At 39.4% G+C, this 24,741-nt stretch overlaps 1 protein-coding gene across 5 annotated transcripts in view; it reads right to left on the bottom strand.

The window, feature by feature from the left end:
- col15a1b (collagen, type XV, alpha 1b) overlaps positions 1-24,741 on the bottom strand; it is a 53,869-nt gene that overhangs the window by 14,521 nt on the left and 14,607 nt on the right. For 3 of the 5 annotated variants that reach the window (XM_079650476.1, XM_079650477.1, XM_079650478.1), the window contains exons 1-23: positions 22,505-23,140; positions 19,126-19,313; positions 17,686-17,895; positions 17,193-17,345; positions 14,372-14,446; positions 13,906-14,004; positions 13,188-13,302; positions 12,286-12,326; positions 11,981-12,154; positions 11,808-11,834; positions 11,664-11,726; positions 9,786-9,854; positions 9,571-9,633; positions 9,347-9,484; positions 8,030-8,191; positions 6,102-6,155; positions 5,423-5,458; positions 5,189-5,320; positions 2,276-2,335; positions 1,949-1,984; positions 1,728-1,769; positions 1,476-1,538; positions 1-36 (exon numbers count right to left, since the gene is read on the bottom strand). In XM_079650476.1, coding sequence (XP_079506602.1) covers positions 1-36; positions 1,476-1,538; positions 1,728-1,769; positions 1,949-1,984; positions 2,276-2,335; positions 5,189-5,320; positions 5,423-5,458; positions 6,102-6,155; positions 8,030-8,191; positions 9,347-9,484; positions 9,571-9,633; positions 9,786-9,854; positions 11,664-11,726; positions 11,808-11,834; positions 11,981-12,154; positions 12,286-12,326; positions 13,188-13,302; positions 13,906-14,004; positions 14,372-14,446; positions 17,193-17,345; positions 17,686-17,895; positions 19,126-19,313; positions 22,505-22,901 — 2,433 coding nt within the window. In that variant the 5' untranslated portion in view covers positions 22,902-23,140. Of the gene's footprint in view, positions 37-1,475; positions 1,539-1,727; positions 1,770-1,948; positions 1,985-2,275; positions 2,336-5,188; positions 5,321-5,422; positions 5,459-6,101; positions 6,156-8,029; positions 8,192-9,346; positions 9,485-9,570; positions 9,634-9,785; positions 9,855-11,663; positions 11,727-11,807; positions 11,835-11,980; positions 12,155-12,285; positions 12,327-13,187; positions 13,303-13,905; positions 14,005-14,371; positions 14,447-17,192; positions 17,346-17,685; positions 17,896-19,125; positions 19,314-22,504; positions 23,141-24,741 lie in introns of those variants that run through there. The other 2 variants (XM_079650480.1, XM_079650479.1) reach the window with 2 other exon arrangements.

Raw genomic sequence — 24,741 nt, 5'->3', positions numbered from 1 at the left:
CTTGGATCCTAGATTTCCTTTTTCTCCTTTAGCCCCCTGTTTGTAGAATAAAGATAAATAAATAAAACAAATGTATAAATGGGTTATCAACAAACTGCAGTGCATCATGCTTAAGGGTGATAGTTTGAATGTATTTAAATCATTTTGACTCTTCAGTCCTTGAATGGTGGGGGCTAGCTGTTTACCTTTACTTTGCGTTTGTATGCTAAGCTAACGCTAAACACGGCCTGGACATCTTTTATGAATCAGAAACATTTGTATTGCCAAGTGGGTTAACACCAGGGCCGGCCCTTGGCATAGGCAGTATAGGCAATTGCTAAGGGCGCATCAATCTATGGGGGGCGCCAGAAATAAAATAAATAAATAAAAAAAGTTAGAAATTAAAAAATTTTTTTTTTTTATTTCATAACAACACCATTTCTCGATTTTGGATCAACAAAGTACATCTTATTATCTTATACTAACAGAACTACGCCTATATTGCATACAGCGGCAATAAACTATGGCGCACTCCCCTCCCCCCCCCAAAATCAAGTTGAACTGCCCCAGCCCCGGTATAAACCAGAGGTTTATGTGAAATAGTTCTTTTTTTGAAATAATGGTTTTAGTGTGCAATTATAGGTTTTCATTTTGTATTTGTGTTTACATGATCATTATAGTTATAAAAAATATGAGAATAGATTTTCATCTATTCTCTTAAAGTATAAAATACTATATGACAGTAAAAAAAAATGTTATTAATAAACAAGAATACAGTTTAAATGGGGAATATCCATAAAGAAAAATAAATCTGCTTACAGTTCTGTTTCATATTGATGTTGAGAGATGTATCCATAGATCTCTTCATGTTGCTCTCAAAGTGCACCAGATTGATGGTTTTAACTTCAACATAAAAAAAAAAAAATCTTCCCGGGGGAGCATGCCCCGGACCCCCCTAGGGGAGGTTAGGTCCACCCCCCACTTAAATCATGTTCAAATGGATAGGATACTAAATACATTTTCACACATCTTGTGTCCATATCTTTCTGTTTTGGTGGTCATGCCACAACCGTGCACATGCATGCATGCGCAAGTCATAGTGAGTGCCTGCGTTTTTTTTGGGGGGGGGGGGACGCCAGCTAAAATCTTGCCTAGGTCAGCAAATTGGTCAGGGCCGGCCCTGGTTAACAGACGAAGAGTTTTTGGTGCATACATAAAAATAAAACAGTGATAAAAAACGATTTAAAGAAAACTATAATAACATTATAATATAGCAATATTTACAATGAATATGGATGAAATATAGGACTGACAGTAGTAGGATGAACAAGATATTGTTATTGTTGAATTAGGCTTCAGAAAATTAACTGATGACTAGAAGTCCAAAACACACAAAATTACAAAAGCTCAGAAAAGCAAAACAGTATTTGGATTTGTAATGATTATGTTTTATTATAACTTTAAAAAACACGTTTGTAAAAACATCCGCTACTTACTCTGGCTCCTGGTAGTCCAGCAGGACCCTGGCGGCCCTCTGGTCCTTTGTCCCCGGGTTCACCCTGAAATCACAGCAAGGCAACACTTCTTCTTAGTGACGTTAACAACTAGATACTATACTTGTTTCTCTCATAGAATAGATCAAATGCTTTCCAATGGCATTTTTCACTGTATCATCATACTCAAACAATAAAAAGACTAAGAACAAAGGTAAATATTTCTGAAGCAGTGCCATTTCAGAATCAAATTACCTTGACGGAGAGCCCTGGTGCTCCTGTGGCTCCATCCTCACCCTACAGGAAAAACAAGAGGTACTGTTCAACTCCAGCGCAAAAGAATATATTGCAGAGAGTAAGCAAGGGCAAAAATATTCACAGAGGAATCAGGCGTTAAATATTATTGGCTGTTCAAAATCTAAATTCCCTTAGCATGCATAAAGCGAGCAGACAATCCATTTTAAGGAATATATTACCTTAGGTCCTGTTGGACCATGTATACCAGGTGGACCCTGAAAAAAGAAAAAAAGAAAATACTTATTGTATATGAAACAATATACATAATCTAGATAAAAGTCTAGATCTTTTTAAATGATTTAAATAATACATGTTACCATTTAATAAAAAAAATGACTAATGCAACAAAATAAACAAATATTCATACTTCCCATGTCTTCCCATTTTAAGACTTTTTGAAGATTGAATCAAGACATTTTAATACCGAACAATGCCTTTTTTTTTTTTTACCATAATGAATTTTATTTATTTTAGGACTTTTTAAGCATCTGTAAGGAATCTCTTACCTGTGTGCCTCTGACTCCGGTTCCAATGAGCATGTCACTCTTCCCAGATCCTTCCATATCCTGAAACAGAAACACAGTCTGATGTTAAACATCAATTTAACTGAATTCTTTATCGACCCATGTGGCTCTTCTCTGACCTACATGAGGCGTTGTCTCTTCATTGTCTTATTAGTTAAAGTATGTTGTGGCTCGACAGTTATTTTATGTTAAGTTAAGTTATGTTTTCTAGTCTAGTCCTGTGTTTTTGATCTTGTCACTTCCTGTTTTTATTTTGAAAGTAATCCTTCCCTCTCATTCCAGATTGGCTGCAGTAAAAAACTAAAAACGAGATTTTCGAACTTAAACATAAAGACAGATAACAGGCTCATCACAGACAAACTGGACGTGGCCAAGTACTTGAACATTTTTTTCACAAACATAGCCACAACTCTTGTAAATAAATTACCCTCCCACTCAGGGCTTTTTGGAGTAGATCACATCATGACCTACTACAAAAACCTAGGGGTACGCCAAGATGATTTCAGTCTAGCAAGGGTAACATCAGCAGAGGTACTCATTAAACTGAGCGCCCTCCAACCTAACAAGGCCACTGGCCACGACAATATCCCCTCCAAATTCCTCAGAGACACAGCAACCGCCATCTCACCAGTCATAGCTCACATAATTAACCTCTCCATAAAACAGGGAAAAGTACCCAAAGACTTCAAAATTGCAAGAGTAACCCCCCTGCACAAAAAGGGCAGCAAATTGGACCCAGGCAACTACCGCCCTGTTTCTATACTTACCTCCATCTCGAAAGTCATGGAAAAAATAGTATATGAACAGGTCGAAAAGTACCTCGCGGACAAGAAACTAATCTATGAATTTCAATCTGGCTTTAGAACATCCCACTCCACTGACACATGCCTTCTTTATTTAAACGACCACATCAAACAAGAGGTGGACGAGGAAAAATACTGCGGCATGGTGATGCTGGACCTGCAAAAGGCTTTCGACACTGTCAATCACTCCATTCTGATTGACAAGCTAAAAGCAATTGGTTTTGATAAACTATCGGTGAGCTGGATGCAATCCTACCTGGAGGGGAGAGAACAGATGGTGGAGGTAAACGGTACTCTGTCCCCCCCCCTCCCAGTGAGCTGTGGTGTTCCACAAGGAAGCATATTAGGTCCGTTACTGTTCCTAATTTATGCAAATGACATGTCATCAGCATGTGACTGCAACTTGTTCCTGTTCGCGGACGACTCAGCCCTGCTGGTCTCTGACAGGAGCAGATTGCAGGTTGAAAAAACCCTCAGCTCCGAGCTTGGCAGAATCTGCACCTGGCTCGCCGATAATAAATTATCATTACACCTGGGTAAAACAGAGTCCATTCTCTTCGGTTCGAAACATAATCTCAGCAAATCCGACGACTTCTCAGTTGCAGTGGGTGACATTATTGTCACAAGTAAGAAGGAAATTACATACCTAGGATCTATTCTTGAGGAAAACCTCTCCTGTGACAAAATGGTATCCAATGTAATAAAAAAAGTCAATCAAAGAACTAGATTCCTATACCGGATCTCCTCTCTGGTAAACAAAAACACCCTGAAAACTCTGGCAGGAGCACTCATTCAAGGGTACTATGACTATGCTTGCACGTCATGGTACCATAGCACCTCCAAGGCGCTAAAAATAAAACTTCAAACATCACAAAATAAACTGGTCAGACTACTGCTTGACCTTTCATCTAGAACCCACCTCACCTCTGCCCACTTTGACAACCTAGGATGGCTTAGAGTAGACGACAGAGTACAGCTACTTGCAATGGGCCTGGTCTACAAGATCCAATACACCTCTATGGTACCCATGTACATGTCAAAATTCTTCCCCAAGGTCAAGGAATATCATGATCATAACACCAGAGGGAGCTCCACAAATCATGTAAAACCCAGATTTGGCACAAAAAAAGGGGAATACATGTTTCGCAATTATGCCACATCAAGGTGGAACGCTCTTCCCACTACTGTAAAGGAAAGTAAAACTATACTTACCTTCAAAACCTCTCTTAAAGAGCACCTTCGGGGGAGAGCATTGCAAAACTGGCTCCGGTAATGGTACAAATCTCAACCTGTCGTACAATGGACAGCTTCCCCCCCCATCTATGTATACTCGCATTTTAGACTCTGTTACTAACTGTATATCTGTAGACTTGGTATGTCTTAAATGTCCGGTTAGGATGTATTAGAACGAAATCTAAAATGAAATTTGTAAGTAAGCCATCTGTATGTAAAAAAACACCTGTATGTAAATTGTAAATAAGCCATCTGTATGTCAAATATGTCTTGTATGTCTTAAATGATATGATGAATTGGAAATTGGGGACCCTGATGTAAACAAGACGAAAGTCTTTCTCTGGTCTGCATCCCCTTAACAATTGTATGTTTTGAGCTGTACTGTACTGTACCCAATATACAAGCTGTTAATAAACTTTTCAATCAATCAAAACACTGCCTTTGTGTGTTTCCCGCCCTTGAGATTGCTTGGCCTTGCCCTGATAGTTTTCACCTGTGCCCATCCCCCTCACCTATAAATAGCCCTTGTGTTTCTTTGTCCCTTGTCAGTTTGTTATGTTCCATGCTGTGAGAACCTGGCCCTTTGACTCCTGAACTTTATATTTAGAAAATACCTTTTGTCAAGTGAGTTTTGATTTTTGGAAAACCTTTTTCCCACTGGATGTGTGATTTTGATTTTGTAGAAAATATTTTTTTTCCCACGTGTAGTGAGACTTATTATCCGTTATTAAACTACTTTCTGTTTTTGGACAACTGTCTCCGAGTCATGCATTTGGGTCCTGTGTCCTGTTCCTCAGTTCACGACAAAGTCGATCTATATGAATTGTATGCTTAGATCTTTGATTTGAAATAGGGTCACCTCTACAAAGAATTTGGTTGGCCAGGGAGGGCCAGGGGGTCCTGGGGGACCAGATGGGCCCCTCTGCCCCGGTGGTCCACTAGGTCCTGGAGCCCCTGAAGATCCATTTGTCCCCAGAGACCCGCATTCACCCTGCAGAGAGAAAAATATATGTTGGGAATAAAATAAAATAGAAACAACCACAGCAAAGAATTTATTTTGTCTCTATGTACTCTGTGTATAGTCGTGTATTACCTTTGGTCCAGGTTGACCAGCTAACCCTTGTTCACCCTGAGGAAGAAAAAAAGAAAGAAATAAAGTATAACTTATTCTGATATCATAGCATCATTAGTAGAGGCCGTCCATTTATCATAACATATAGACGTAAACAAAACTGTTAGATGTGTGTTGTAGAGCCAGTATATTACCGTACATTATAAGAGAAATTCTTGTATTCAGAATTGTATGTCAAATATCGGACTATCCACCTAATAAAAACTATCAAAACCATGGTCAATTGGCTGAGTCCAGCAGTGCCTTCATTTGTTAAAATAGCTTCTGAAGCAATAAAGACAACATGGTTAGAGATCATGTACAATCATTAGCCTGAGCATTGAGGCAGTTAGCTAAAGTCATTGTTTTTGAGAGGCACAATTGAAAAAGAGCCTCATAATTCCCTTGGCCTTTATTGTAGTTTACATTCATTTCATATATCCTTCATCAATTCTCAGGCTTTTGACTGTACTGTGTACAGTATAGTACATTATAAGAAAAATGCTTGTAATCAGAATTGTATGTCTTCCAAATATCTGACTATCTACCTAATTATATCATCTCAAAGTCATGGTGATTTTGGTCCAGCAGTGCCTTCATTTGGTAAAAATAGTTTCTTACTTTGATATGATACGGCGCACTGAGCTCCTATAAAACATACCTTCTCTCCCAAAGCTCCTGATAGGCCTGGACTGCCATCTTTTCCTGCTAGACCCTGGACATAGGAATACAGACAGACACGAGAAGAGGTAAAAAGCAGCGATAAGTCAGAGAAAGTATGGCAGTATATGAAAGAGTGATATGATGCCAAGCTGATTGTTGACCCTTTAGCCATTCCAAAAGGGACCAACGCCAAATCCAAATAATACAGCCTGTCACTGTAAAGGAGTACTGGGTAACTTTCCTTTAGTGATGAGATCATCCATGCCAACATCTGTCTGACTCAGCAGAATCAGCCTTGTCTCCTTAAACTGTGATTCTCGTACAGAGAACTGTAATTTGAATTCAATGGGAACTAATTTGGTTCTGAATAACATTTTTATGGATAACAAATACAGTTTTAATCAAAGTGCATACAAGTCTTTTGAGAGGAGGCTTTGTTGGAAGGATGGGTGAAACAAACAAAGGAATTTGACTGTGTTAAACCAATAGTCAAGTTCAATTATTGAAATGTATGTCCGTGAGTTAAATGTAACAAACATACTTATTTTAACCCATACCATGATCTTTGCCTAGACCCAACTTTATAGGGATTTTTTAAGGTTTCGTTTTGATTTACAACTTTAATCACATTTAAAACTGCTACTGTAGTCTGTGAGAAATTATGTTATGACATTGTTTACATTTTAATTATTGAGAAAATCGTTTCAGGAGACATTGTTGACTTCAATATACCTCGCTCACACTTTAGTATAGAGAGTATTAGGAGATTGTTGACTTACTCGAGTCACAGTCAAGTTAGACCAACTGTATCATTTATCCAATTTTTCTTAGCATATTAAAGATAGAGAAGGTATTAATCGGTGGAGTCAGCAACTTTAGAGGGAAGGATGATGTCTGTATTTCTCATCACTTAAGGAAAGTTGATATTGATAAAAATGCAATGTATTCCTTTAAGTAAGCAGCATCAAACCAAAGTACAGCAATGTTTTGCTCATCAAAAACGTGCATGGGGCACACGGTTTGAGCCATATACAATTAAGTTATTAGTTAATTTTACCAACTCAGTTTTAGATATTTTTGCAAGATCTGAGCACATCAGTGTACCTTGGTAATTGACTGAGAATAGCTAATATACGTACAGCAATATACAAAAAGGGGAAATAACACAGATCAGTGAAAAGGCAGATTTGCTCCAACACCATGTTGTCACAAAAAAAATGGCAGCTCAAGCTCAGGTTATACAGCACATTTGAGATCAGTTCCTTTCAGTTCAGAATGATACAACGCCGAAATGTTCCATGTGATAATGACAACATTTGAACTGAAAGGAAATGAATAGGAGGCAATTGACCAATTTCCAAAGCAGGTCACACAGGTTTTTCAGCAGTGGCTGCCAGTGGGAATTTCAAGGGGCAAAGGAAGCAGTGACATGCGCGCACACACACACACACACACACACACACACACACACACACACACACACACACACACACACACACACACACACACACACACACACACACACACACACACACACACACACACACACACACACACACACACACACACACACACACACACACACACACACACACACACACACACACACACACACACACACACACACACACACACACACACACACACACACACCTCAGCCAGGTGAAAACAACATCCATTTAGCCAGCTGCCAGAAAGCAATAAAGACAACATGGTTGGAGATATTGCATAATCATTAGCCTGAGCATTGAGGCAGTCAGCTAAAGTTGTCATTAAACATGGCGTCATTGTTCTTGAGAGGCACAATTGAAAAAGAGCCCCATAATTGCCCCCCCTTTAATGTAGTCTACATTCATATCATACATCCTTCCTCAATTCTCAGGCTTTTGATTGTAGTTCTGCCTTTTATCGTTTGCAAACAAATACCTCGCCTGAACCCCAAGCAGACCCAAAGTCAAGCCCAGAACCGGACGCAAAGCCGGGATCAGAGCTGAACCCGGAGCTGAACCCAGAGCCGAGGTCAGAGGAAAACTCTGAGCTCAGTCCTGAAGCATCAGACCCAGAGCCACTAAACCAATCCTCATACATCTGGAACAAGGGTGGAGAGGAGGAAGAGGAGGAAGAAGGTGGAGAAGAAGATTGAGGAAGAAATATAGGTGAGGAGATATAAGAGGAAGGTAGAGGGTGATATCAGGGAGGTGACAGGAACAGAGGCAGAGGGAGGATAAAAGATACTCTCATCACATCATTGGCCAGGACACACATACACATTAAGAAGAAAGACAAATCATTGATAATAGAGACAGAGATACAGCAGCCTTACAAAGCATGTCAGCATGTGTTATGGATTCAAACTTTTAAATCACGCTATTCATTTGGCAATCATAAGAAATATATGAGTGACCTAGTGAGGTCAATTCAGTCTTGTCAAACTTGACAAGTGATAGATGTTAGATACCAGTCAGTGTAACCTTAAAGTGGACCTATCATGCTATATAATAATGATATAGTGTAGGACCATACCTATATAAAGGCATATTTATACTTTTTATTTTTCAAAATACCAAACAGATCATGCATTTTAGCCATTCCTCATTTCGCTCAATTCAACACTGTCTTTGCATGGGCTGATTCTGAGAGAACAGCACCATCTACAGGCCTGGCATATGTACTACAGCGTCTCCAGCGCTTTCGAACGGCAATGTCCGTGGCTGTCTCCTCCTGATTTGTGGAGCTTGCCCAATAGCCGTAGCGCCACTTCTGTGACGTCATAGAAGTGTTCACATCTGGATCAGTCTGTATCAGATCCGTTGCAGCCCCTTTTTAAGAGATTTAGGTATGGAGGAAAATAGAGAGGGTTGTGTTTTCTGACACTTGGTGAGTTCCCTGGAACACCGGGGACACATATTCATGTATAAAATACGTACAAAAGTGCATTTTACATGATAGGTCACCTTTAAGTTTTAAATATAAGGGTTTAGCCAAAATACAATGCCTTTGGTAAGCAAATACAGATTGGAAGATACAGTATGCAAATGTGATACTGAACTGATATTTAATATACAAATATATATAATTTGACTATTGCCATATTCACAATGTTAGATGAAGTATTCAGTGCCTGCCCTTCAACATTATTTGAGTGGGGGTTGAAAATCAACCCACATGCATTGAGGTCTTGCTTTTTTTTCTAACAACATTTTGCTAAAAGTAGATCGCAGTATATCTTTTTTTGTTACTTACTGGTAATCCAGGTTTCCCTTGCGGTCCGTCTTTGCCGGGTAGACCAGCATATCCTGAAGAGAAGCCCTCAGCTGAGGATGATGGTAAGGGTCCAGGGGGACCCGGGGGCCCTGGAGGCCCGGGTAGACCAGGATGACCCTAGTTGAAAGAGATGTTTTCATTTGTTTTCATTTCAGTAAATTAAACTATTAGATTATGTACAGTATATGTGTCTTCTGTCTTACCCTGATGAGCTCAGTGTCACTGTCTAGGTCTTCAAAGCCAGAACCCAGGGCATCTGCTCCATACTAAAGATACAACACAGAGTCTAACACATGAGGCTACAGACATCTTGTCCTTCACTCTGGTTGCTTATAGGCTTGACCCTTATCTCCAAAGACAGTATGTTTTATGTGTAACAACAATTAGACAGAGGAAAAGCATGGACCATGATACTGACCGACACACTGCGTGATCTGGGCGGTCCAGGAGGCCCAGGGAGGCCTGGAGCACCAACTCCTTGGTCTCCCTGTTAGGCAAGAGAGTATGAGGAAAGCTTTATTTCAATGATTTTCCCGACTTTGAAATATTTGTTTTTGCAAAGTACAGCTCAACATTTGTTTGGTAGAAAACAAAGTCTATATAAAGAGGAGTAACAAGGTGGTGTAAAATGTGTATTGGATTTACTGAACAACAGCCTTTCCGCTTAATTCATAGCATCCAATTGTTTGTCATTAAGTAATAACACTAAGACGTGGTTGTATTGAAAGATGAAATATTGGCTTAATTTTCACCTCTTTTTTCACCTTTTATACAATGTGCTTTCAGCTGTATGGCTGCTACTGTTCATATTGAATAGGTTTGTCCTGAAAAGATGGCTCATCCAACTGCTATCTATTTTTATTGCAAATATTATATTTGACATATCTAAGGAATCATAAAAAACTGATACTTTCAATTAGTTTACTTTAATTTATTTATATTATTTTTGAGTTAAAGGTAGGGTAGGTACGAATGGAGAAACCAGCTCGAGTGCGCTAGAATTTGAAAGTACGCAGCCGCTTCCTTCAGACTTCCTTACAGAGCTCCTCCTTCAACACACGAACGCGCACATGACCTATATAGAGTGGCGAAGTCACGCCCACTTACTTCCGCATCTTGGGACCTTATTCCGAAAAAATAATAAATTGAAGTCAATGGAGAGAGAAAACGTATCTTTTGATCCCGTTTGAATTGTGCCATGAATTACACATAAATTGTTTGTCAATCTTAAAAAATAATTTCCATTCAAAGTTTGTCTTAAAACTGTTGAAATATAAGACTATGAAAAATACGCAACTAGAAAGACTACAAATTCCAGAGTCGCGTAAGTGCTGTCATAACTGATGTATTCCCTCCAGATAGCTAAAAATACATTTACTTACTGTACTTACTTACTTTAACAAGATGCCTGTGTGCCTTGTACCAGGTTGTTATCATACCAGTAATAGTACCTCTTGCTCGTTCTCGAAGAGCAACTAAAACAAAACACGAGAGTGTACCTTGTTAGCTAATGTTAGCTAGCTGACATTAACGTTACAAATTACACTCGTGTTACTCACCGAAACCTTGTAAAGCCGGTCCCGCATGCTGGCTCTTACGGAACCGACTAACTCCCCTTTTTCGTATGTACAGCTCTCAACATGCCCAGACTTGTAGTGATTTTCACCTCTTTTAATACTTTTCGCCTCAATCTGAAAAAAAGAGGTGAAATGTACCAACGTGACGGCCATCTTGGTGTTGGTGACGTGTGCAAGACCAGAGTTGTAGTTCATTGAGCGCTTCACACAAAGAAATGTGTAACTTCACAGTTTTACGACACATTTTAACTTTTTTGACTTGCAAAATTATCTTTTAAATTGACAAACATCATATGTGTAATTCATGGCACAATTCAAACGGGATCGAAAGATAATCTTTCTCTCCCCATTGACTTCAATACATTATTTTTCCGATATAAGGTCCCATGGAGGTCCACCGGAAGGGGAGGGACTTCGCCACTCTATGAGGGCACGAGATAAGTTTGTGCAGAGATGGAAGGCTGACAGGCAGGTAGGCCATCCAGTTATTTAAGCCGGGCCAGCTCAGATGATTGGTCGTGCTTTTTACAGCGCCACGGCTTCCACAGATGGATTTTTTTTATGTATTTATTGTCAAAGCATTTAATGTATTCATTGCTATCGGGATGTTAAGAGCATTCCATGGAATATAACAAAAAGTGTTTCTGAAGTGAATTACCTACCCCACCTTTAAGAGTCGCAATAAGTTGTTATTTGCAAGTTGTGTGCTTTTGTCATACCTTCTCTCCTTTAGATCCAACTTCTCCGTCAGAACCTGATAATCCCTGAGTTCCTCTTTGACCCTGCACACATTTAAGTAATCACACGTTATATATAGCATAGCAATGATGGCATGCGTTAAACAGAAGAGATAAACAACTTACTGCATCTCCCTTATCACCCTTGTGTCCCTGTAAAGAGTAGAGCAAGATTTAGGATCAGTATTACATTTAATGAAAAGGCACACGCACGCACGCACGCACGCACGCACGCACGCACACACACACACACACACACACACACACACACACACTCCCTATCTCGCTGGCACACACACCGCCTGTCCGTCTCTCCCTTGCTGTCCTGGGGACCCGGGGGCTCCGGCTGGTCCTTGTGTCCCTCTCGGCCCGGGTTGAGCTTGCACAGGTAGATGGCTGGGGCCTGGGTGTCCAGGTGGGCCTCTGGGTCCAGGACTTCCACGCTCTCCTTTTATCCCATGTCTGACATGACCCTAAACATCCATACAAAATATAACGTCTATGAGTAGAGAGCAGAGAAGTTTTTATAAAAAAGATACTGCTGTGCAAAAATAATTTGGATTTGTCATCATTTTGAAAAATATAATATAAAACGTCAACTCACATCTCTGGGTCCCTCCCCTGGCTCCTGTGTCATGTGTGGCCCTGTAAACAGCATATGACATCATCAACAGGTGTGACCAATCAGAGTCTGGCAAGGTAACACTGTCTAGGCTGTAGCTTGACATAAGGGCCACTTTTTCATTTTCCCAACCAACATTTATCATGCTAGTCCCGTAAGGACAGAATCGCAAGCCTGCTTTCCTTAAGCTTTGGGCCACCGCTGCCCCTGTTGAGGCAGCTATTGAAAACATTAGATAGTGGTCTTCAGTAGAACAAAATCCTACAAAAATATCTAGTATTTTAGTAATGGACACAACCAATTAACTGTTCAAATGTAAAAGCAATGTCAAAAGATTAGGTTCAATTAACTTTAAAGACTACAGTTAATATATTGGTCTTTCATAGAACTGTCTAACTTATCTAGAACACTCTATATTTAGTATTATTTGTGGTTCATGTCATTTCTACTGTAGATATAATACACGTGCTGTTGTTTATTGTTAAATTTAATTTAATTAAAATGTTGGGATAAATAAATTCTCTATCTATCAAAACCTTGAAAGGAAAATGAAAAGAAATCAAGTGATTCAGTTATTCATTATAATCTTAATTATTCTTTTTACTTTTTTGATGTTTCTAAGCCTATATAACAAAAAAAACATCTGTAAATTAGGGGGGAAAACAGTTTTGCTCTGTGAAATGTTATGTATTTGTTGTTATAATATTGAATAATGGAGAGCTCCAAAATAAAATCCTGTAATTATATTAAGCTTCTCAGTTCAAGCAGTGGATGAAAAAAAATAACTTGCAAAAAAGGTCCTGGCAAAACTCTTTTGCCTTCTTTAAGCTTCTGTACAATTCCTACAGAAAATAATAATAATGTATATTCAGTTTTATTCTGACCTTTTAGCAGCATGTCTTTAGTGGCCTCTGTTGTAGTCTGCTGACCGGAGAACTCCTCCAGCTCCATCTCCGGGGCCTCAGTGGGTGGAGCTCTGACTGGAACACTGTCCTCCTCCTCAGAGGGATGAAGAAGAGGACAAGGTCAAAAGGTCATTCGAATAAAAGAAAAAAGAGAAATTTGAGAGAAATACCAAATCATTTGACATTTTGTGCTTTTGGTGCCCCTGTTGTTTATGCAAGTCTCTACCATGTCATTAACCATACATAACAATTATTTAGCTTCTGAGGGACTGGTGTCTTTGAAGCTTCAAAGTCAATGTTGATTATGGGATATTTGGGGTCAGCCTGACTTCCTGGTTGAGGGGGAATGAAAGGTGGTCCCGGAACAAATAAGTAACACACAAATCAACTTGCACAGGAGGAGTGCTGTTTAGGGTCATGATGATAAGAAAGGGGGGGGGGGGGGACTCTAACACACACTCGAGTGTATTTTTCAAACAGCAAATACTGCATTTAGAGCCCTTCCTGCTTAAGTGTGGGCTTCTAAAGAAACCAGAACTCTTTCTCGCAGTTGTTCTCATTTACAGGACATGTCTTCCAGTCAAATGAAGATCTAAAACTTTCGAAAGATATGATATCTCCAAAACAAAACAAAATATTTACTCAACAAGACCTTTTTCAGGTTCTCATTATCCAGCAGCCAATCCAGCTAACTTACCTTCTTTGTGCCTTGTTTTCTCTCGTGTGTGTTCTTCATCATTTCCTCCTCTGACTCTCTGTCATCCAATGCATCATCTCCACTGGTGAATCCCGAGGCCTTTATCAAACATCACATGGTGTGTTAGTTTGGGGAAAAATTAGGTAAATGACAAACAAATAATTAGGCAGTGTCCCACGTTTTGCCAGTTAAAGATAATGTTACAGACAATAAGTTAAAAAAGTATAAAGTGCTTCCTATTGCAATCATGTAGGAGGAAAAACCAAATAGTTGTCTGATTACAGCAAAGGTTTACTCATGATCATTAATCCAGCTAATAGGTACTTTGTTGAGGGAAGATCTCTGACCACTAGGGGGTAACGTCGATACATTTGTGATTTGTGTACAGAATTTTAAACTATAACTTATGAATAGTACGTTCCTGTGTGTCAAACACCTATATTGTGTTTATGTGTGCATTTCTCACATAAGGATCATCATCTTCACACTGCTCCTCAGCTGCTCTAGGATCATCTTTTATCACCAGCTGCTGAATGGATCCCTGAAGGGAGAGACAGAGAGCGAGTGGATTAGGAAAAACCTTCAAAAACTGCCATCTTGACACCTTAACTACATACTACATGTATATTCACTCAGGTTACATGGAGGAAAAGTAAAACAAAAAAAACAGGACCCAAAATCAACGAGCGAAAATGTAAACTTTTACCTCGGAATATCAATCATGTCATTCGTTACACAGACATTATGGAAATGAGAATGAGCAGAAAGTTCAATGATTAACTTTTTTAAACCTATCAACAATATCTTAAACATTAAATGCTGGCTTTACCTCCAACAGCTGCAACAATTAAATACGACTTACACATCAAAGCAACATAATAGTAATTTAATCATAATATAAAAATATGTAATACCTAACAAAGGAGCCAATGTTCTGCATATTGACTACTTTACGTTTAAAGGAACCATATTAGTAACCATAATTGTATTTTGCGCCTCTACAGTACTTTGACATCTTTACATGCATTAATATTCAAATGTGCTTTATTTTTCTCATACTGCCTGTGCTGCAGCCCCTCTTTTCACCCTCTGTGTGAAACCAGAGGCCTGGTTCAGAGATGTCCCGCCCCTTAGCCTATCGCGCTCAATGGGTTGGAGCGCTAGCCAATAGAAGCGCAAGTGTTGCATAGTGATGTCACTATGTTACAGAAATAAACTAAGGAGTCTAACGATGCGTTTCATGCATGGGGGAGTGTTTCTGGGATAAACTCCTTCTTGTGTAAACTTTGGGATTTTAGCCTTTGCAGACTAATTACATGCACAAAAACCTATATAACGCACCCAAACCCCAAAAGGCATAATAGGGCCTCTTTAAAGTTAATAAGAATGTACATTTTGCCCATAATACTCACTCTTCTTTCGTAAAAGAATGTTACGGTAAGACTAAAGAACTGAATACTTTTCAACCTTTTCAAACCCTATGTATGCCGCATTCTGTTTTAAGGGGTCATACAGTGAGTTACACACAAATTGAACTAAGTATACTATAAGCAACTGTTTACATTGCACCGAAATTGTATGAACATTTTAGTGTTGTGACCTAAACAAGTGCTCTCTTTCTCTCTTTATATAGTTTGAACAGAGGAGCACTGCACACACAATGAAGTACATTTCCGTAATGCCATCACCTAAGAGACCGGATTTCCAAAAATGTACCTAAACAACATTAATACTCGCAGCATGGTGATAAAAGCGCAAGTTTATAAAGTTTATATGGTAACATGGAGAGAGATGTCCTACATTTACAACATTCACACATACACACACATGCTGATTAAAAAGGGCCCCATGCCATGACTGCTCCACTTTGAAGCCCATGACAACAAACCAAGGACACACACACACACACACACACACACACACACACACACACACACACACACACACACACACACACACACACACACACACACACACACACACACACACACACACACACACACACACACACACACACACACACACACACACACACACACACACACACACACACACACACACACACACACACACACACACACACACACACACACTTCCGATTGGATGTTAGCAATTCTGAGCATGCACATATTGTGTCGTCCTGCTTCAGATAACCCGTTCAATAAGTCAGGCCACACTGAACAAAGCCTTCCCCTCACCATGGCAACAAGTGACTGGCAGCTTGGGTTTATCTTTTGTAAGTGTCGTTAACGATGGTCCAAGGGTGATTCCAGTAATAATGTCAGTTTGAAGAGAGTTTACTTTATTGTAGGTGTACATTATGCTGTCACCCCATTGACTAGCAGAGCTTCATTTAGAGGACCTTACTACACAATCCCAATTGGCGGCAGACTCAAAGGCCCGAGAAAAAGCCCTTGATCTGACCACAACTAAGCTTTGTTGACATCTCAGACTTCCTCATCTGCCATCAACTTACTCCCCCGTCCTCTCCTCCCATCCTCATCTCACTCCCCTCCCTTCCTTCTTTACCATCTCTTTGCTGTACTCCTCTTCTTGCTTCCTCTCTGATCTTTATAGTTGTATAGAATAAAATATAAAACAGATCCCTCAAGTAAGCATGTTCTTATTATAAAGAAATACCTTGCAGAGACTGGCTACTAAGTTTTATAAGCACTTGTTTCCTTATAACTGGTTAATAGCACTGTACAATTATAATTTATTTTTTAAAGAGAACAATAAAGTTAATTATCACAATACCTTAATATCATTTTTAATTGAATATTTTTCAACTTCACATAAAGCCAACCCTGATCACTTATATTGACTTGTAACCATTTTTCTAAAAAGTTATTTCTTATAATTTATAATCACATAATAGTCCATACTATAAAGTGTTACGACACAGTATAATAGTAGATTTTTTTTTTACAAGGGACAAGGTTTTTAGTTGTTCTGCATGTTGCTTACAAAATATACTTATTGTAAAAGCAAAATAGTATTTTCTTCAAGGATTTAGTTAAAACATAAATTATTTCTGTTTTTCTAAAATGCTGGACATTTTTCAGAAGACACAGACTGTAGGCAGATGACATTTCAGCTCTTTTGATGAGAGGCCAGAACACACAGGCACACACCTACAGGAACACATGTGATCTGAAGCCTACACTGACAAACTGCACACTGATATTGACAAAGGCAGGCATCAATCTTCCTCCTTCTCCTTGCCCTTTATGCATTCTTGTCCTGACTCAGTGACATTTCTACATTTAAAGGATTTTGCAACCTACCACAAACTTGTTGAGCCCCGTGCCTCCTGCATTAGCTACGAAAACTCCTGAATTGTGCGAGAAGTTGAGTCGTTCTGGTCTGCGATGGAATGTCGTCCTCTCTGCCTCGCCACAGTCCATGTAGAGACGGACCTCATCTTGCTCCACCACCACCTGATGGAGGATTATATAAAATACACCAATTGTTTAGTCATTTAAATGTTCATTGTTGTTGATAAAATATTATTCTAATATTTTGTAAAAAATGGATTGGTGAGGATGTAAGGATTCAATGAATGTGATGCCTTAATTTGTTATCATCTAAAAAAAACAATCCTTAAATCAACCAAAAAAAAAAATACATTTCAAAATAATACCAATCCATTAATTGCACATTTAACTGTTTTGGTGTGAAGGTATACCATAAAAAGTTTGAGTTAAAGGTTTGAAGCAACTGAAAACGTCTCCCTGATCTTATACATTATCATTAACACAGACAGCACATGATGCTCACCGTGAATCGTGTCCACTGCTCGGTCATATCAGGGACACTAAAGGAAGCAGCTTTTTGGCTGTGTGAAGCTTGTTCCTCATCAGTGTAGTATAGTAAGATGCTCTGGAGGCCCCCCCGTACCGGAGTGAGGGCCAAACCCAGCTCCACCACCTTCTGACGGGCATCTGTGATGGCGAAGAGGACCCCTCCTCTCTGAGAGGCTGGACGCACCTGGAGTAAGCGCAAGGCAGGATTCAGAGTCATCTTTCCCACATTATAGGAACATTATAGACGTACCATTTAACATATAAATACAGTCATTTACAATACTGAAATTGACAGACATTCCAGTACACATATATTTAGAAAATGTTTGGGGAAAATAGAAACTTTTTAGCACTGAAAATATAGGACTCTTGCTTTATCGTCAAACTGCCAGAAGGTGATTGCGGTCAAGTCAGCCTCCACTCGGGAAAACCTAGTCAAGCCAGCCCTAAAAAAAACATCGTCCCTCTGTGTTTACATGAGAATAAAACAAAAACTGTCCAGTATCAAAGACTCATTTCACTTCAGGGTGATAGCAGGACATCCCATGTAGTCACTTAGAAAAAATCAGGACATTCTGATGTACAGTTTCAAAATAAAAGACCTTTGAAGTCTCATATATGAGCTATCATCCCTGTTTTTAGATGAGAATAAAACAAAAACTGTCCAGTATCATAGATCCATCTCACTCCAGGGTGATAGCAGGACACCCCATGTCGTCACTCAGAAAAAATCAGGACATTTTGATGTACAGTTTCAAAATAAAAGACCTTTGAAGTCTCATATATGAGCTATCATCCCTGTCCCCAAAGGTCTTTTATTTTGAAACTCTACATCAGAATGTCCTGATTTTTTCTGAGTGACTACATGGGGTGTCCTGCTATCACCCTGGAGTGAGATGGATCTATGATACTGGACAGTTTTTGTTTTATTCTCATTTAAAAACAGGGATGATAACTCATACAATAGAGATTTCAAAGGTCTTTTATTTTGAAACTCTACATCAGAATGTCCTGATTTTTTCTGAGTGACTAGATGGGATGTCCTGCTATCACCCTGAAGTGAAATTAGTCTTTGATACTGGAGAGTTTTTGTTTTATTCTCATCTAAACACAGAGGGATGATTTTTTTGGACTCTACCGTAATGCATAGGATATTCGCGCACCGCAATATCACGTGAGGGCTGGCTTGACTAGGTTTTTCCGAGTGGAGGCTGGCTTGACCGCAGTCACAAGGTGGCAACATAACATATATTTACCATGAAAATTGTTCAGAAGAAAAGTCATGCAATGTAAACAGTTGCTTATAGTATACTTAGTTCAATTTGTGTGTAACTCACTGTATGACCCCTTAAAACAGAATGCGGCATACATAGGGTTTGAAAAGGTTGAAAAGTATTCAGTTTTTTAGTCTTACCGTAACAATGATGGCAAAGTCTCTGTAGAATGAGCCTGGCACGAAGGTCTTGGTGAGCCGACCGATGTTGGCATCAGGCCCGAGGTTGTAGGCTGGAAAACCCTCATGGCCAGGAGTAAAGGAGACGGAGGGAGGGAGCGGCACGCCAATTAACTCCGTCAGGTCCAGATGACCTCCTGAGCCTCGCTCTATCACAGAAGGAGAAAATGTGTAAGTGGAAACAAAGGAGTAACATGTAGCATCCTGTTTTTCTTGACATGGGATAATTTCACTTCAACATCCTTCAATAAGTGGACCAAGATGCAGATAAACTTCTTTGGCGGGTGTCTGAACCCCAATTAAAACGGGTCTTCTTTGTCTGCAACCTGTGTGTTGCTGTTTCATACAAGCAAAAAAAAAGAGCTAGCTACCGGAATCATCTTGACATGACTTTAATTTGACTTGATTTGATTCAGACAGTGCCCACGCCTCGCTGCTCTGCCTCACATGGACATAATCCTCCGAAAAAGAAATGGCAGGTAATTAGAGTATTTTGTGTGTATGTGAAGAGATGGCTTCACATTGTCTTGATTCCCCCCACTAAGAGTAGGCCTATGTCTCCCGTGGCGACTAACTCTCACCTTAGCATTCCGGGCGAGAGCACCCCTGCTACCTATACCACTGTCATGCACACATAAAATATGTACACACACAGATAGAAAGTATTTTGCATACATTGTGCACACATCAAATACACACCTCACCCACGTTAACATACACGCATACACATAGACAAGAAAGGCCAACATCTTGGGGTCTGTTCATCAACCTGGCCCACTGAAAGCACCTGTGTGTGTATGTGTGTGCAGCACAGAAGCACACACACAAGTAAAGCTCTGCACATTTAAACACTTAATGTTGCAACAGGTGGGCACTCAAGAGGTGCAAATTAAACACTCACAAACACACACCAAAGTGGTAACACACCTCTAGTCCAGATGTGAAGTCATTAGTTATCTGTGTAATGACTGAGAGGAACAGACTTCTGTGAGGGAGCTCATGATACAACCAGCAGGCTGTCCGGTAGCCACTGACTGCAAGGTTTAGCTTTTTATCCCTGACTGTGACTGTGAGACACATTTGAATGTACCGCTTGATACAACTTAGTGAATCCGGTCTGATAGTGACATGATGGCAGCAACATGTTGGTGATTACCAGTCATGACTTGGAAAGCAGCCATTTCACATTGTTGCTACTGTCAAGAGTTCTCAGCCACTTTGGCCAGACAAAGAAGAGGAAAGAAGGGCCAAATATTGGTTTGTGACTGTGAGAAAAAAGGAAAGGAATTTCTATCAGCACATTTTGGGAACAATATGCTAGTCTTGTTATACCTCAACTGAATAAACAACTTACATTTAATACAGATTGTATAATAGCTAGATCAATTTTAAACTTTAAAGTAACTACACTTCAAGCCAAAGCTGATATAGCAGTTAAGCTACTATTACTTTGCTAAGCTAGTTACCTTTTCTCAGTAGGCTACGAGTTTGATAAGTTCCAACTGTTTTTATTCTTCATGACCATATTTTTCCACTGCACACTCATCTAATGTAACAACAAACTGAATGACCAACACAGTGATCAACATTTATTTAATTAAATTCTAGGAAAAAGCTAGGGGCAGAAAGTCAGTAAGTTTAGCCTTAGCCAAGGCTAGCTGCGACTATATTTAACCAATGTTATTAGCTACAACTGGATTTAGCTTCCTTAATTAAGTTGTGATTGTCTTTTTTAGTTGGCATGAAAACATTTAGATGTTAAAACACATATTAAGCAGCTGATGAGCCAAATCTAGGCCTTCACTGCCCATGAACAAACAAAACAGATAAAGATCCACCAAATATCGTGTGAATGATTTGTGATTGGAAAACTGATGTTAAACCTTTGTAAAAATATTTTTTACACATATTATCTTCAATTAAGTAAACTTTTTTGGGGTTTTATGCAAAGTATTAGGTTTTTATGTGTGTAAACATTCACACTTCAACATAAAGCATGTTATGAGTTAAGATTAAGCAATAAGGTTGAGGGAATATGATACAACCTTGAGAACAAAATACTGTGGTCACTACCGAAACACTAGATGTTATCAACTAAAATGATATGATACTGATTGGTTTAATGTACATGTTCAATTTCAACAATCATCAACTCTGGAATCAATATGATCAGTATTATGCATTTTACAAAGAGAAATTGCATTGAGATTTTTATGAATTGTATAAATTGAACTTTGAATTTTGATTAAAAATTCACTTTTATTATTTTTTTACTACTGTACTATGTTTCGGTAGTGACCATTTTTGGTAGAGGAAGAACATTCCAATACAGTCTGACAATACGATATGCAAAGATACGGTTCTTTTACTAGATATGTGTAATTCAGATATTGTACAAAATATATATGGACAAAGTTTTTTGGAAAAAAACATACAAAATGTCCAAACATTTCCGACCTGACTTTGGTCCAATTCGGTAGAATGCCCCCTATACCTAGTAACAACGAACATGACAGCCATTGGTCCAATCGCATTCTCATGACATCATGTGGTATGGATTTAAAATAATAGACTTTGTAATAATTAAAATTGTATTGTAAATATATTTTATACAAATGTTTAATCTGCAAACACTCAGCCGCACTTATTATTTAAGCAAACTATTAATAAAAGACAAGTTAAGTGGTCAGTCATGCGTCAAACAATCATTAAGTTAATTGCATACAATTCTTCAGTCACCAAATCAAACACTTCAGTCATCTGATCTCTCCTTAGTTTTGCGTCACATTTTTCAACTCTAACTCCCTCCTCAAGAACCTAATCCTCATCACGTTGGCCGCATGGACGCTTGATCAGCTTGAGGAGACTTATAAAGCCAATATTAACAAAACCCCTAGCGTTTCCATGTATAACCTTTTAAACCCTCCTTGACCCTGATGTGGCACAGACAAAAGCTCCCTGCCCCACTCTTTCTCTAGATTTGAAAGATTCCAACAGTTTTAATGCTAAGCACATCAGGGTACACTAACGGCCCGTCCACACGGCGGCGTGGGTTGAAGCTTCAACGCTTCTGCCCATTCACTTTGAATGGGCAGAATGGTCTTACATAGTAACTGTTCAACTGTTGAACAAGACATTTCTCCAACAACTTTTTATTAAATTATTTATTTTTATTGTTTAAATCAGACATTGACTAAATTGCTGGTAACTCAAAGGCATACGTCACCTTAAATAAAAGTTCTAATACCAAAATATGAAGCCACTCTTAGCTAGAAATCTGCCAATGGGAACTCTTGGGAAAATAAACTATTGCACTCTTAAACTCATCAGTGAAACTCACCACTTTTCCAGTGTTTCAGGGGTTTGCATTGGGCCCTAGCTTTGCTGCCAGCACCTGCATTCTCCTTTGGAGGTAAAGTCCCAGGTACTGCAGTGCTTTGACCAAAGATTTCCACTCCAGGGGTGGGTGTGGGGGGCAGTACAGACCCCTCTGTCAGAGTGCTTATCTCCGGGGCTTTCTTTGTCACCCCGTCCTCCTTTAACATCCATTCTGCTGTCCCTGGGGTGTCAGAAGAACCCAGGGAGGTGATGGATGGAGAAGTGATGTAGGAAGGAATGGGAGAAGTCATAGAAATTGTGGTGGTTTTAGGTTTTGCCCAGATGAAATTCCACCATTGGGCTTGAGCGGGAGAGAATGAGAGGAAGAACAGAGCAAAAGAGAGGCGAAGGGCTCCCATCCTCTCACTTTGTCTCACATGAATAATAAGCCGGTCCTGTTAACTGCATCTATAAACTGCAACCCACGTGCCAACAGGGATGAAAGCAATACAGTGCTATGTCACCAGCTATAGAGGATGCACTTGCAAATACCTGCAGAGTGTGTTTAAGTAACTCTGAGTATTCCACGAGGTCCAGTGCTGCAAGAAATATTCAAGGAACGGCCTTACAGCTCCTTTCTTTTCTCCTTTCGTTATGCCCTTTTTTTCTCACTCCGTCTGTGTCTCTTGGTCGTTTGTGACTCCCTGACATCTCTGTCTTTTTCCCCCCTCCCGCCCCTCTTCTCTCCCTCTTTGTAATTACCGACTCCCCCTCCTCTGGCACACACAACACAGCAGACTTCATCTTCTCTCCTTTTTTACTCAGACAGGCAGATTAGAGAGTTAGTTAGTCCATCCTCCTCCTCCTCTTCCTCCTACTTTCCCATCTGTGTGTGTGTGTGTGTGTGTGTGTGTGTGTGTGTGTGTGTGTGTGTGTGTGTGTGTGTGTGTGTGTGTGTGTGTGTGTGTGTGTGTGTGTGTGTGTGTGTGTGTGTGTGTGTGTGTGTGTGTGTGTGTGTGTTCTCTGGGTCATACTTGGGGTCTTTTTCAGCCTATCCCTCACACTACATGTACAGTACAGCATGTCAAGTCTAATAAACATGCACACAAACTTGGGATGAGGTACTTGGGACTGAGGATGTGGTGAGATAACAAAAGGCCATATCAAAACTGAAATTAGTCTAAAATACACTCGAGGAGCATTATCAGGGAGATGTCTTTATAAGGACATTAGGGCAAAGCATTCCTTCCTAGCTAGATGTAACATTTTATAAATAAATTCAAAACATTAAAAAAAAATAAGAAAAACTTGTCATAGCCAAATAGCTCTGTAGTAAAGTGGGGTTTGGAGCTTTGCAATGCATTATGCTTAGTATATCCTTTAATAAATTAAAAACTCTGTCTTTTACATATTAGAACATTTTTCTTTCCTATTGACATTTCATTTATGTATCAAGCATGTTTGTGCATTTATATTTCTTACTGTTTCTAAGACAAACAATTAAGCTTCCCTTCATTATTCTGGGTTTTACAGTACAATGCAACTTGATTCACTTTCACGTATTCAGTCTATTTTTAATGGGGTCAAGTGTTAATGGGAATATATAGACCAATATCAGAGAAATCCCATCAATTTCCTTCCTTAAGACCTAGTCATATTTCAGAGAAAATGCTAATTTTCTATATATTTTCTATACTTCTATATTGAGACTGTTCTTAAGTTGCTTATAAACAGAGATTTGTTTTGTTTTATTGAAGAATGAGAACCCTAACCCTCCCCCTTTGAATGGCAGAGCAATAACAAAAAAGCCTTGATGGCATAAAATACAAAAGTCACATGACTAAAATTCGAAAATAAACACAAAAGGTTGAATGGAAGCATTTATAAGTGTAGACTTTCTCTCTGCTGCAGCTCACTGATCAAGGAGAGAGGCAGAGAGGCCCCGTATTGGTGATGACAAAGAGATGCCTGTTCTGTCGTATTGTGCTTCTCTACATGTTGGGTTAGGACCAGGACGAGGGATGGAGTGCTTCTGAGGATCATTGGGTGGAGGTGTTTGTTTAGGCTGAAGAGGGGTGGGGTAACACTATATGTGATGGACTATATTTTAATACCTCACTTTTAAGGAGGAATCAAATTGCAACCTGTACTAAATACAGGAAACAACTGAAATATGCAAGGGTTTATGGGTGCCGGATATAGATGAAGATGATGACATCAGCATAATATAGGCAATGTATAACATAAGAGAAGGAAGGG

The sequence above is a fragment of the Notothenia rossii genome (assembly GCF_949606895.1).
Source record: "Notothenia rossii genome assembly, chromosome: 9".
Taxonomy (NCBI): Eukaryota; Metazoa; Chordata; class Actinopteri; order Perciformes; family Nototheniidae; genus Notothenia; species Notothenia rossii.
Note: the sequence above shows the minus strand (reverse complement) of the source record. Positions and strands in the feature narration are given on the sequence as shown.